General features: G+C 45.5%; 1 protein-coding gene across 1 annotated transcript; it reads left to right on the top strand.

Moving 5' to 3' along the window:
- The first annotated feature begins 1,064 nt into the window (after positions 1 to 1,064).
- Positions 1,065 to 12,954, top strand: polh.S (polymerase (DNA directed), eta S homeolog). The gene is given in 11 exon segments (NM_001093605.1): positions 1,065 to 1,145; positions 1,743 to 1,895; positions 3,501 to 3,635; positions 4,301 to 4,515; positions 6,050 to 6,219; positions 6,674 to 6,777; positions 8,602 to 8,721; positions 9,670 to 9,793; positions 10,030 to 10,095; positions 11,806 to 11,978; positions 12,072 to 12,954. Coding segments are annotated over 10 exon segments (2,055 nt in total). The 5' UTR covers positions 1,065 to 1,145; positions 1,743 to 1,758; the 3' UTR covers positions 12,883 to 12,954.
- Positions 12,955 to 13,346: the final 392 nt, after the last annotated feature.

Here is a 13,346-nt window from a genome sequence, read left to right as displayed (position 1 = left end):
CACAGAGGGGGCAGAGGGCAGGCAGGGCATGGAACACAGTGGGAGTATAGGGCAGGCAGGGCATGGAACACAGAGGGGGCAGAGGGCAGGCAGGGCATGGAACACAGAGGGGGGCAGAGGGCAGGCAGGGCATGGAACACAGAGGGGGGCAGAGGGCAGGCAGGGCATGGAACACAGAGGGGGCAGAGGGCAGGCAGGGCATGGGACACAGAGGGGGCATAGGGCAGGCAGGGCATGGAACACAGAGGAGGCAGAGGGCAGGCAGGACATGGAACACAGAGGGGGCAGAGGGCAGGCAGGGCATGGAACACAGAGGGGGCAGAGGGCAGGCAGGGCATGGGACACAGAGGGGGCATAGGGCAGGCAGGGCATGGAACACAGAGGAGGCAGAGGGCAGGCAGGACATGGAACACAGAGGAGGCAGAGGGCAGGCAGGACATGGAACACAGACGGAGTATGGGGCAGGCAGGGCATTAAACACAGAGGGGGCAGAGGGCAGGCAGGGCATGGAACACAGAGGGGGCAGAGGGCAGGTAGGAAGTACACAAAAAAGTCAACACCCTCCCTTAAAAAAAACCCTCAAAACTCATCAGCACAACCACCCAAAATCTAAATACACGTCACATAGAAGCTGCCTGTAATCACCCCCTAATATTAGGAGCACAACAAGCCACCAAGTATGTAAAAGATTAGCAGCCTCCACTGAATAGTAAACGCCTCCGTATTTCACAAGCGCCACGATATTACAGTAAGGGAAAAACCGGAGTAAAATCCTGCCCCAAGAAAAAAACTAATGCTGCCCAGCTCAACCCCATACTCATTCAGTGGAGCACTATGTCAGGGTTCTTCTCCACGCAATCCCCGATTGACCACCATTTGAAGAAGGCGCCGAATATGCGCCGAATGTCACGTGACGGAGGCGTTCCCCGAGACGTTCGCGTGTGCGTGACGTCATCCACGGCCTGTTAACTTGGAACTAGCAGCTACCGTCCGCCCAACCCTATGTTTGCCGCATGCGCACATGTTATTACGGTCCTGTCGCAAGAGTGTAGTGAAACCTGCTGGAGACAAACTCCGGTAAAGTAAGGGTGCCGGCCGAGGTCAAATGCCTCCATAGTGCAGACGGCATCAGACGCTTGAATTCGGTGAGTTAAATCAGGTAGCCCTTAAAACCCTGCTTTCCGCCCCCTGTACCCTGCTCTCCGCGGGACTCCGCCCCTGTACCCTGCTCTCCGCCCCCTGTACCCTGCTCTCCGCCCCCTGGACCCTGCTCTCCGCCCCCTGTACCCTGCTCTCCGCCCCCTGGACCCTGCTCTCCGCCCCTGTACCCTGCTCTCCCCCCTGTACCCTGCTCTCCGTGGGACTCCGCCCCTGTACCCTGCTCTCCCCCCTGTACCCTGCTCTCCGCCCCCTGTACCCTGCTCTCCGCCCCCTGTACCCTGCTCTCCCCCCTGTACCCTGCTCTCCGCCCCCGTACCTTGCTCTCCGCCCCCTGTACCTTGCTCTCCGCCCCCTGTACCCTGCTCTCCGCCCCCTGTACCCTGCTCTCCGCCCCCTGTACCCTGCTCTCCGCCCCTGTACCCTGCTCTCCGCCCCCTGTACCCTGCTCTCCACCCCCTGTACCCTGCTCTCCGCCCCCTGTTTCTTAATCTTTTCTCCCTGTTGTCTACTCCCTGCACCCTGCTATTTCAGTGAGTGTTTGATTGATAACTCAATGAGCCTTTTACACTTTTCACTATCAGACTGCACTAAGCTGCAATGGAGTCGGGGCAGGAACGAGTGGTGGCTCTGGTGGATATGGATTGTTTCTATGTGCAAGTGGAGCAGCGGATGAATCCGGCACTGAAGAACAAGCCAGTGGTAGTGGTGCAGTACAAAACTTGGAAAGGAGGCGGGTGAGTTTCTGGCGTTTATCTCTGGGCATAAGGGACACTGAAAGGTTATAGGGGAACCATCGTAAAATTAAATTAAAATTTAATATAAGCTTCACCATACTGAAACATCAATCAATTAAATATTCTGTACTGTTCATGAAATAGTCAAGTTTACCTTCACTATCCCTCTTTCAGCATTCTCTCTTCATGCAGGAGTTGGGTGTCAGATGAATCACCCAATATATCTTATAGGGGGCTCCTTTTGCCTAGAAGATGTATTAGAGGTCACTCAATTAAAATCACCAGACATCATGTCTCTCTACATGCAGAATTTGTGCAAAAGGCAGTTATTTTGTTACATTTTGTTTTTTACTGGAATCGGTTGTTTGAGTAATCTCTAATTCATCTGCTAGGCAAAAGGAGCCCCCCTATACGATATGTTGGATGATTCATCTGACAACCAAACTGCATGAAGACAGAATGAAGAGAAACAGATGCCGAGAGAGGGAATGGACCCATTGTATCCATTTCCCTGCTCCTTCCTTTCCTTTGGTATAGACGTATAGTTCAATGTTTCTCTCCTTTTCCAAAAATCTGTCTAAGGGGTTGTCCCAATAGTATCGCTACGGAGCGCCGTCCAAAGCAGTCCACACTGCAGTGGACACTGTACTTTTAATGCGCTTAATAAAGCCAACATCTTGATATTGAAACGCCTGACTCCGTGACTGCTTTGGACGGCGCTCCGTAGCGATACTATTGGAGTATGTGTTAAGCCGGCTAGAAGGAGCCAGATGTATCGCGAGAGCTGCGACTCAGCAGGAGCCGGCGTACCACGGGTGAGCTCCGCCATTAACCGCATCGTTTCTGTGTTGGTAAGGGGTTGTCCCAGTCTGAATCTGATAAGTATGTGCAAATCTTTTGGGTATAGCTTTGTAATCGCATGAATGCGATATTGTGTGAGTGCACTATTGGCAATTTTTCCCGGAGTTCTTGAAAAGTCAGAGGTTTTTTAAGGTTTTTATTCACTGTATGTTTTATGGCTGAGACACCATCCACTCTCCATCTCACAAAGGGGTAAGAAGCCTGGCCATGTTGGAATGTGTGGTGTTTCCAGCTGTCGACTTCATTACTTCTTTAATATTTAAATCATATAGTTTATGGTAGTTACGTGGAATGGTTATGCCAAGGTATTTTATGTGATCTTGTGCCCATGTTCGTTTGTAGGGTTTGCTCCATTCATATGTTTTATTATTGTTATAGACAGAGCTGTAGATTTTTTAAAGTTTATGAAGAATCCTGATTTGTCTCAGAAGAGCCGTATTTCTTCTAGAATAGCTGGAATAGAATGTTCTGGGTCTGATACATAAAGTAACAGGTCATCCGCAAATGCGGTCATTTTAAGTTCTGTGTCACCAAAGGTGATGCCCTTAAATGTATGCATATCTTGTAGTATTCTAAGTGGGGGGTTAATTGCCAAATTGAATAATAAGGGGAAGAGGGGGCAGCCTTGTCTGGTACCCCTACACATTGTAATGGGGTTCAGGTTAGTAATGCTGTTTATTTATGTCTGGCATGAGAGAAGCCTGAGAGTTATGTGTGACCCACTATCTCCCTGTCTGTGGTCAGAATTATCGCTGTGAGCTATGAAGCTCGAGCCTTTGGAGTGACGAGGAACATGTTTGCTGACGATGCAAAGAAGCTGTGCGCTGATCTGCAACTGGCCCGGGTCAGAGAGGCTCATGGGAAGGCTGACCTGACACAGTAAGTAGTTATGGGATAGTGCTCCTTCTTGCTACACAGTCGCTCACATGATATCCACATGCAGCTCTCTAGCTTTCATTAACTGCAGCCCAATATTAATTTCCCGCACAGCTATGGAACCTCAAGTTGCTGTGTAGGGATGTCATTGCTAAGAAAGTGCTGGACTGGACTGTAGCCACCATGTTACATGATATTCATATGCATGCCAATAAAGGGTTAAATCCACCTTGCAATATTTTATGAACCCAATTAGAGTGCACTGCACCCAGTATACACAAATGAGCTATGTGGACAACTAAACTCATGCCTCTCTCCACCATTCCCCCTCCAAGCTCCATCCTCGTATTATGTATTCAGAAGTCTCTCTGTCTGTTAGAAATCAGAAGATTTGCGCAGTGGAGTTCAAAGGCGGCATCTTCTGTCTGCTTCTGATCCTGTAGGTTCTACACGGATCTTGGAGGAGAATGCACAATTACATCTATGTCCTGAATCCGCTTCTACTGCGCATGCTCCTGCAAGATCCTTATTGGCAATGACAAAAGAGGATTAGAAGATTGACAGAAGATGCTGCTTTTGAACTCTGCTGCGCAACTCTGAGGATTTATCACTATATACAATGATTGCAACAGTTTTTTACTAGTGACTTTTCTCCTTTCGCCATGCAGTTATCGGGAGGCCAGTGTAGAAGTGATGGAGGTGATGTCTCGCTTTGCGGTGGTAGAACGTGCCAGTATTGATGAAGCCTACATCGACTTGACAGACTCTGTGCAGAAGAGACTGCGAGAGATGGGAGTGGCACCCATATCAGGGGAGCTCCTCAAGAATACGTATGTGCAGGGGTTTCCTCAGTGTGGGATGGACAGAGACAGCCTATCAAAAGGTACCATTATTTCTGCCTGGCACAGGTCCATCTTAGCCCATTACTTCTCTATACCCAGGCATGGATTTGGGGGAAGGCCACAAAGGCAAAGGCACCAAGATTTTAGGGTCAGCATGATGGCCAGATGCTAATTCTAATTCTTTCTGAAGCACTGGGGATGTGACAATATTAAATCACCTGCGTGCCAAATCCCCAGGGGCCCAATGGAAACCTGCACATGAGTGCTAGCAGCGGTTTGGGGCTGTCTGGCCTGGTGGCACCTGCTTCAGAAATCCAGGCCTGTCTGTATCCCTATTTTATTTCTTCTTTTTAAACTGATTTATTTGGTGCTAAGGTGGAATAGGAGGATAAACTGCACCCAAACCTTCCTGATTTGCACCTATTGGCTATCTGACCCTACTTTGTACTATTATTGTGTTTTTAAGACACTGCACCCTACATTAAATTGCCTGGGCAGGTTATTTGGAAGACTCTTCAACCATATTCTGTTTGTCACATTTACAAGTCACATCTGCCCCCCCTCTCATTGGGGAGAAGATGTCTTTTCTCCAATCACCTTGGTGCACATTTAGGTCAGCCTGTAAATTAAATCAATTAGAATTGGGGTTTTTCCCCAGACTGTTCCATTTCTGAGCAGGGGGAGACCTGAACCAGGTTAAAGGAAAACTATACCCTCAAAATGAATACTTGAGCAACAGATAGTTTATATCATATTAAGTGACATATTAAAGAATCTTACCAAACTGGAATATACATTTAAGTAAATCTTGACCTTTTACATCTCTTGCCTTGAGCCACCATTTTGTGATGGTCTGTGTGCTGCCTCAGAGATCACCTGACCAGAAATACTGCAGCTCTAACTGTAACAGGAAGAGATCACCTGACCAGAAATACTGCAGCTCTAACTGTAACAGGAAGAAGTGTGGGAGCAAAAGACAGAACTCTGTCTGTTAATTGGCTCATGTGAACTAACATGTTTGGTATGTTTGTATGCACCGTGAATCATACGATCCCAGGGGACAGCCCTTATTTTTTAAAATGGTAATTTTCTATTTATGTTTATTGAATGGCACATACTACTAGAAAAGTATATTATTATGAAAATGGTTTATTTACATGAAGCAGGGTTTTACATATGAGCTGTTTTAAGCAATATTTTTTTTATAGAGACCTACATTGTTTGGGGGGTATATTTTTCTTATACATTAATGTATTACACCCTGGGGCAAAGCTGCAAGGCACATTCTTTATTTACTATGAACATCACAATCTTCCTGATTCTCCGTCACCACATTTAGGTCACATGACATTTGTACATTCTCTGAACTCTTCTACAGCCTCGCTCTTTCCGGATCTATAATGTAAATAACCGGTTTCATCTTTACATTACACCCCAGATACCCAGACCTTGCTTCTCTTGTATTGATCCCTTCTTGCTTTGGCGCTGAAGCTCAGAGTAAAGAAAGAGAAATAAATTATAGCAGCATTATACCATAATTGGCATAGTCCATGAGCCTCCTGTTCTCCCATCCAGAGGAACTACGCCGCCATGGCTTGGAGCAGTGGCTGGAATCCTTGCCTGTCGGAGATCCACACAGTGCAGATGTAAAGCTTGCAGTGGGTGCCATTATAGTGGAGGAGATGAGAGCAGCAGTAGAAGAAGAGACCACATTCCAGTGTTCAGCAGGAATTGCCCACAACAAGGTCAGTAGTTAAGCCTCTTATATAGTACTTCAGCAATACAGCCATAATTTGTTCTGAGCGAGCATGGGAAAGAGAGCAGCCCAGAAGCAGGAAATACATACGGTACAATCAGAGCTCTGTAGCAGGGAAACTACTGGGGAACAAAAAGGAGGGGAAGGGACGTGGATATCCAGTAGTTTTTTTATTGTAGTTAGCAAGGTACACTTACCAATACTAACAGGGGGTCCAGGTGCTCAAACCCCAGACCTTCAGCTCAGGGAGGCAATTTGGCATACATACATTTTGTTGTAGGCTGACACAAACCGGACTTCACTCCAAAATTTGATGCCAGTAAAAAGTCATTTATTTAACAAAGAAGAAACATCTCAAAAGGTAGCCTGGCGCGTTTCGTGCCTTGTGGACACTTAATCATAGGCTGAAAGTCATGATGTGTCTTTGTTTCTCCATTCCATAGGTGCTGGCAAAGTTGGCCTGTGGTTTAAATAAACCGAACCGTCAAACCATTTTATGTCAGGGCTCTGTGCCGGGACTGTTCAGTGAGCTGCCAATCGGCAAAATGTAAGTGTCAGTACTATCAGCCCCCAGCAGGGCTTGTGTTGCCTAAATCTGTACAGTCTGGCGAGGCTACATGGTTTCTCTGTTTTGTCACCTTGAACCTTTCTGTCCGTACAGTGGGGGAAATTGGTTTAGGGGTTCAGTTTAAATTCAGCCTCTGTAGGGGAAGTTCCTTGCAAATACCACCAAACCCAGTGTCCTGCCCACTTTCCCTCAATCAGTAGTGTCTGTATTCATGCGGAAGACCCGAAGCCACGAAAACAGCCGAAATTGAAGTCCCGAAGTGGAAAGTCACGAAAGGAGGCAAAGTTGAAGTCCTGAAGCCACAAGTTCAATTCTACTGAACATCAATGTGTGTGTGTTTTTTTTTTTTTTTTTTAATCCCCTGGCCACCAATGTATTATTTTAATGCTCTATAGGCCCCTGCCACCAATGTTTTTTTTTTTTTTAAATTATTGTTTGGGGTGCCAATTTTATTTTTAACTTGTAAGGGGGGCCGTGGTGCCAATGGGGTTTTTTTTTAACCTATAGGGGGGCCCTGGTCCCCAACAGCGTTTTATAACTTGTTGGTGTGTGGGGGGGGTACCTTTTTTAGCTCTGATGTCTGTTTGGTCTTTTAACTGTGATGTAGAGTGGGCGGGATCTTGGGCGGGGCGATGGTGTTGTATGGGGCCCCGTGACTTCTAATGGTGGCCCTGTGTATGCAGCAAGTTCAAGTGCCATCCCATAACCCCCCAATCTAACCCCAGACACAGGCTCAGCATGGCAATATTCGGTCACATTATATTCTTCAGGTACATATATGGTTCTAGCTGTTATTTTAGGTTCATACCATTACAAGCAAAAACAGCTAAGCCCAAGGGAGTGGCATTGAAAGAGGCACCGGGAGCAATTGCTCTGCTCCAGATCTGTCAATTGTGGTGTCTCTAAAATGAACTGAATCTCCCTCGCTAGATGAACAAATGTGGACTGACGCCCTTAAATTGGTTCCTGGCTTCTCAATCTCTAAGAGAGAGGGATATATACAGATAAAATTTCTTGATAGGGCGTATTTGACCCCCAATCGCCTGTCAAAAATGTATAATAATGTATCAGATCAATGTCCAAAATGTAGGGAGGAAATAGGCACTATGTTTAATGTAGGGATGCACAGAATCCACTATTTTGGTTTCGGCCGAACCCCCAAATCCTTAGCAAAAGTTTCGGCCGAATAACGAACCAAATCCTAATATGCATATGCAAATTAGGGGTGGAAAGCGGGGAAAAATGTCACTTCCTTGTTTTGTGACAAAAAGTCATGTGATTTCCCTACCAGCCCCTAATTTGCATATGCGGATTCAGTTCGGCCGGGCAAAATCCGAATCCTGCTGAAAAAGGACGAATCCCGAACCAAATCCTGTATTCAGTGCATCCCTAGTTTGATGTCTTCTGAACCTGCCCGGCAATTCAGAGATTTTGGAGCGAGGTGCTACAATTTCTAAATGAAAAGCTTGCACTTCCAAATATTCGCTCTCCAGAATTGTGATTATTAGGAGTAACAGGTGACCTACAACTACGGTCCTACTCCAGAATTTGCTACCTACAGTTGCTATATTGTGGCAAAAGCGCTACCCTAATGCACTGGGAATCTCTTGACCCTACTCCCCTACGATTTTGGCAAAAATTGGTAAATGATTCCCTTACAAGTCAATGATTCCCTCTTTCTTTCCTTCGTTTACTTTCCTTTCTCTCTCCTTTAGTACCATCTCAACTGTTTGTAAATGTAAAAAAACATGCAAAAGAAAATCTTTAACAAAAAAATTTAACTGAATCTCCTACTTTCGGCAGCCGACACCTCGGTGGAAAGCTGGGAACCTCCATTAAGGAAATCCTTGATGTTGAGTATATTGGACAACTGACTCAGTTCACTGTGCAACATCTTCAGAACCACTTTGGGGACAAAACTGGGTGAGTAGCAGGGGATCTACCCCAGTTTCTTTCTGGCAGCAGCTTATAGGGGTGGTTCACCTTAAAGGTAACTTTTAGTATGTTATAGAATGGCTAATTCTAAGAAACTTTTTAATTGGTCTTCATTATTTATAGGGATGCACCGAATCCAGGATTCGGTTCGGGATTCAGCCAGGATCTGGCCTTTTTCAGCAGGATTTGGCTTTGGATGAATCCTTCTGCCCGGCTGAACTGAATCCAAATCCTAATTTGCATATGCAAATTAGGGGCGGGGAGGGAAATCGTGTGACTTTTTGTCACAAAACAAGGAAGTAAAAAATGTTTTCCCCTTCCCACCCATAATTTGGATATGCAAATTAGGATTCGGTTTGGTAATTGGACCAAATCTTTGGCGAAGCATTCGGGGGTTTGGCCAAATCCAAAATAGTGGATTCGGTGCATCCGTAATTATTTTTTTTTTATATATATAGTTATTTGCCTTTGTCCTCTGACTCTTTGCAGCTTTCAAATGGGTGTCGCTGACCCCTTCTAAAAAGCAAATGCTCTGTAAGTCTACACATCTATTGTTATTGCTACTTTTTATTTTTCATTTTTCTATATTCAGGCCTTCTCCTTATTACAGTCTCTTATTCAAATCAGTGCATGGTTGCTAGGGCAATTGGGACCATAGCTACCAGATTAATATGCAAATTGAAGAGCTGCTGAATAAAAAGCCAAATAACACAAAAACCTTAAATAATAAAAACTAGTTGCAAATTGTCTCAGAATATCATTCTCTACATCATACTAAAAGTTATCTGAAAGGTGAACAACCCCTTTAATGCTCTCCATCTGCATAGTTTATTCTTTCCTACTGGTATTAGTTAGGTTTGGGGGTTCCACCAGCCAAAAAGCGTAAGCAGTGTGAACAACATATTGTGTGCTGAGGGACAGTTTGTGTCTGCCCAGATCCTGGCTCTACTCCCTGTGTCGGGGAATTGAAGATGAACCAGTGAAGCCCAGACAGTTGCCTAAGTCCATCGGATGCAGTAAGAACTTCCCTGGAAAAACTTCACTTTCCACTAGAGAGCAGGTGAGGTGCTGCTGATGTTGAAAAACTACAACTCCTGGTATTTTCTGCCAGCCAAAAAGTTGATTGTTGTTTAGCCAACAGAGCTGAGTTTTCTTATATTCCCTTGTATGAGATACGGGCTGTCTACCCATTTATGAATTTGAAATTGCCCTGTTTGGCAGAGCTCTTACACTACTGACTACTTTACTGTCATTTCAGGATATAACTAATCTTTCCTCATTGTCTCTTTCCGGCAGGTCCAGTACTGGCTCCTTCAGTTGTCTCTGGAGTTAGAAGGGAGGTTACAGAAGGACAGAGATGCAGTGAGTATGAAACACTACAGAGGCTTCCTTGTATCTAGTCATCTTGGCCTTGTGAGGATTATACCACAATTGTGCACAATAGGAGTACTTATAGGGATGATCCAATTATTTCATCAGCAGCAAGAAAACACTCGGAGACTTCAATGCATTTTGGAAATTTTTTGCTGTTTCTCAAGTGAGAAAACGTTATCTACTCCTTAAAGGAGACATTTTGTGTAAAAAATAAGAATGTATCAGTGCATTATACTCATTTAGATATAGAAGAATGTTGCTTAAAAAAAGTAGTTTCAGGCTGATTTATTGAATATTTCTACAAAAACCCTAATAATCCCTCCCTTCTCTTCCACTTCCACTTCCTGCTCCCTGAATTCCCAGGCTGTGCACTCAGCTCACTGCACTGTAGGACAGGAACCAATCAGCAGCTAGCAGGACCTGATAGGGAACTGACACCTGTCTGTGCTTGTGTGACTGCAGGGCTGTGATTGGCTGTCCCCCTCCTACTGTGCTTCTGGCAGGGACCATTAGGACACACCCACCCCTCATTTGAAACACAGACAGGGACCAGAGAACATCTATAGGGAGCTTCAATATAGGGGCTATTTTTAAACATAATATTAATAGGGATGCACAAATCCACTTTTTTGGATTCGGCCGAACCCCCGAATCGTATCCAAACCCTAAGTCACATGATTTTAAGGATTCGAGTTTGGTTCGGCCAGGCACCAGGATTCGGCCGAATCTTGCTGAAAATGGCCGAATCCTGGATTCGGTGCATCCCTAAATATTAATTTTAAGTACCATGTAAAAGCAACACCATATATTACTTCTAATTGCCTACAAAATTAGAGTTTTTTTCATTTATCCTATATGTCTCCTTTAGCAATTGTCAATTCCACATGCCCAGATTTTTAGCTAAATTGCATGGAACAGCCTCCCAGCAGGGGTGGTGGGTCCAGTACAGTATGAGTACTATCAGAAGAGGAGATTTGTCGTCAGTTGAGTTTGTGCTACAGTGGATGCATATTTCCCAGAAATGCTATTATTGGCACCCCTGTTGGGAGGCTGTTCCCTGTACCTACCCCCTTTTCTGTAAAGTAGCATTTCCTTATGTTCCTTCTCATCTGACAGAACCCTTTCTATATTGGTACCACCACCCCGCTGGGAGGCTAGTCCAAAATCTTCTTGAGGGCCATTAAAAGAACAGGAGTGGGAGACTGAAAGGGAACATAATCAAATGCTACTTTACAGAAAGGGGGATAGATGCAGGGAACAACCTCCCAGCAGTGGTGGTGGGACTAAAACTGGCCATAGACGTGCAGATTTAAGCCTCGTATCTGTTAAATGATCGTACGTCGCAATCTTCCAACCTGTAACTAACCATTCAGATGAAATAAAGTAGTAAAAGAACAATTCAGAAGATGTTCTGGCCGTGGCAGCAATCGTACGTAATATGTCCGACAAATAGTAGTGACAATACATGCAGAGATATTATCGTTAGCCGACAGAAATCTTCTAACCTGTCCTATGATCGAGCGATCGCCATGGCACAAAAAATGTCGGGATGATCCACACACAGGACGAACATCATAAGAACCTTCGCTTTGTACAGCTTTATCTTTGCATCTATGGCCAGCTTTATACAGTAAAGGGAATGTAAGGATGTGCTGCTTTGGATTCCTTTGTGCCACACTAATCATTTCTTTGTTGCAGAACAACAGGGTGGCTAAGCTGCTGACCGTTGGTTTGAACCAGATGGGAAAGCGTCTGTATGGGAGCATGTCTCGCTGCTGTGCTCTCACCCGGTACGATGCCCAGAAAATCAGCAGTGACGCATTTGTTCTCTTAAAATCCTTCAATGCCGCAGGGATGCACCAGGCAGCCTGGTAAGTGTAGGAAACACTATAGAGAGACAATAGTTCTGGCACAGGCAGCTGCAATAGTGCTTATGCTTTATATTTATCCTTTCTTCTCCTCAGGTCCCCCCCACTCACACTGCTCCAGCTCTCTGCAAGCAAATTTTCCTCGACTGAATTGCCCAGCAGTGGCATAACCAGCTTTCTGAGCAAAGAAGCCTCCAGTAGCCAAAAGCCCCCGAGCCCCACCCCACGCAGGTCCAGTGCTACAGAAACAAGCAGCCCTAAAACTCCAAAGAGCCAAAGAAAAGATACAGAGAGCCGAACTCCCAGTTCCATACAGCTTCTGTTTCAGCGAGCGGCAGAGAAGAGAGAAATTAGAGAGGAGAAGGTTCCTCCCACTAACATGCCAGGCTCTCCATCAGGCTCTCCCACTGAGCTGAATACCACGAGCAATATGGCTTCTGGGTGCCAGTCGTTTTTAAAGCAACAAACTCAAGAGCTGCAAGAAGCATATAATTTTTGTTCTAGAACTGACTCTGAGCCAAACGGGCCAGTGGATGGAGCTGCTGAGAATGCCAGTGGGCCAGTATTGACTGCTACAGGGGAGCATGAATCCTGCTGTACAACATCTGCTCTTCAGGAAGCGTCCCTGGCTGGTCACAGCGAGGAGGACATTATGTGCTGTGAGAAATGTGGCTTGAAGCTGTTGGTGTGGGAAATACCAGAGCATATGGACTATCACTTTGCCCAGGAACTTCAGGACTCATTTTCTGCCCCCAGTCCCAGCAGGGCACCCCCTGTATGTGCCCCAGCCTTGACCCCTTTAGCCAGATCCAAAAACAAAGCTAAAAAGTCTCTGGCCTCCAATGCTAAGCGCCCACGGACAGACGGCAACAGGACTCTTGATGCATTTTTTAAAAGTCCCAAATAAACAGAATAAATCTGCCCCATCTCCAGTCTGAACCATTATGACAAATAAAAAATGACGGGCCCTTGCCCTTTCCACAGCTTGTATATACTTATTAGATAAGTGCAATATAACATTATGTGCCTCAGAACTGCATAAAAACATATATTTAACTTCCAGACACGTTGGAATCCAGGTTTCCAACACTGGCTACTCGTTGTTGAGCTCTAATTCAGTGGACTGCTCTCTTTCCCCTGCTCTGTCTAATTCAATTTCTCCTAATACTCATCCAGGTGCAGAACTCTGATTTCCTATTCTGGGCTGCTCTTTTCCATGGTCAGGTGCAGTAACTGAAATAATACCCCCCATTGTTGCCTGGGTAGAGAGTTCTAATTCTTTGTATCCCTTAATCCTCTATTGCTCTGTTTCTTGTTGTGGTAAAAGAGGGAATCCCACTTCTTTATCTGACCATGTCCCACAAGGAGCAG

This window comes from Xenopus laevis, chromosome 5S, assembly GCF_017654675.1.
Source record: "Xenopus laevis strain J_2021 chromosome 5S, Xenopus_laevis_v10.1, whole genome shotgun sequence".
In the NCBI taxonomy this organism is placed as follows: Eukaryota; Metazoa; Chordata; class Amphibia; order Anura; family Pipidae; genus Xenopus; species Xenopus laevis.
The sequence above is the reverse complement of the archived record's forward strand: the minus strand, read 5'-3'. Positions and strand labels throughout refer to the sequence as shown.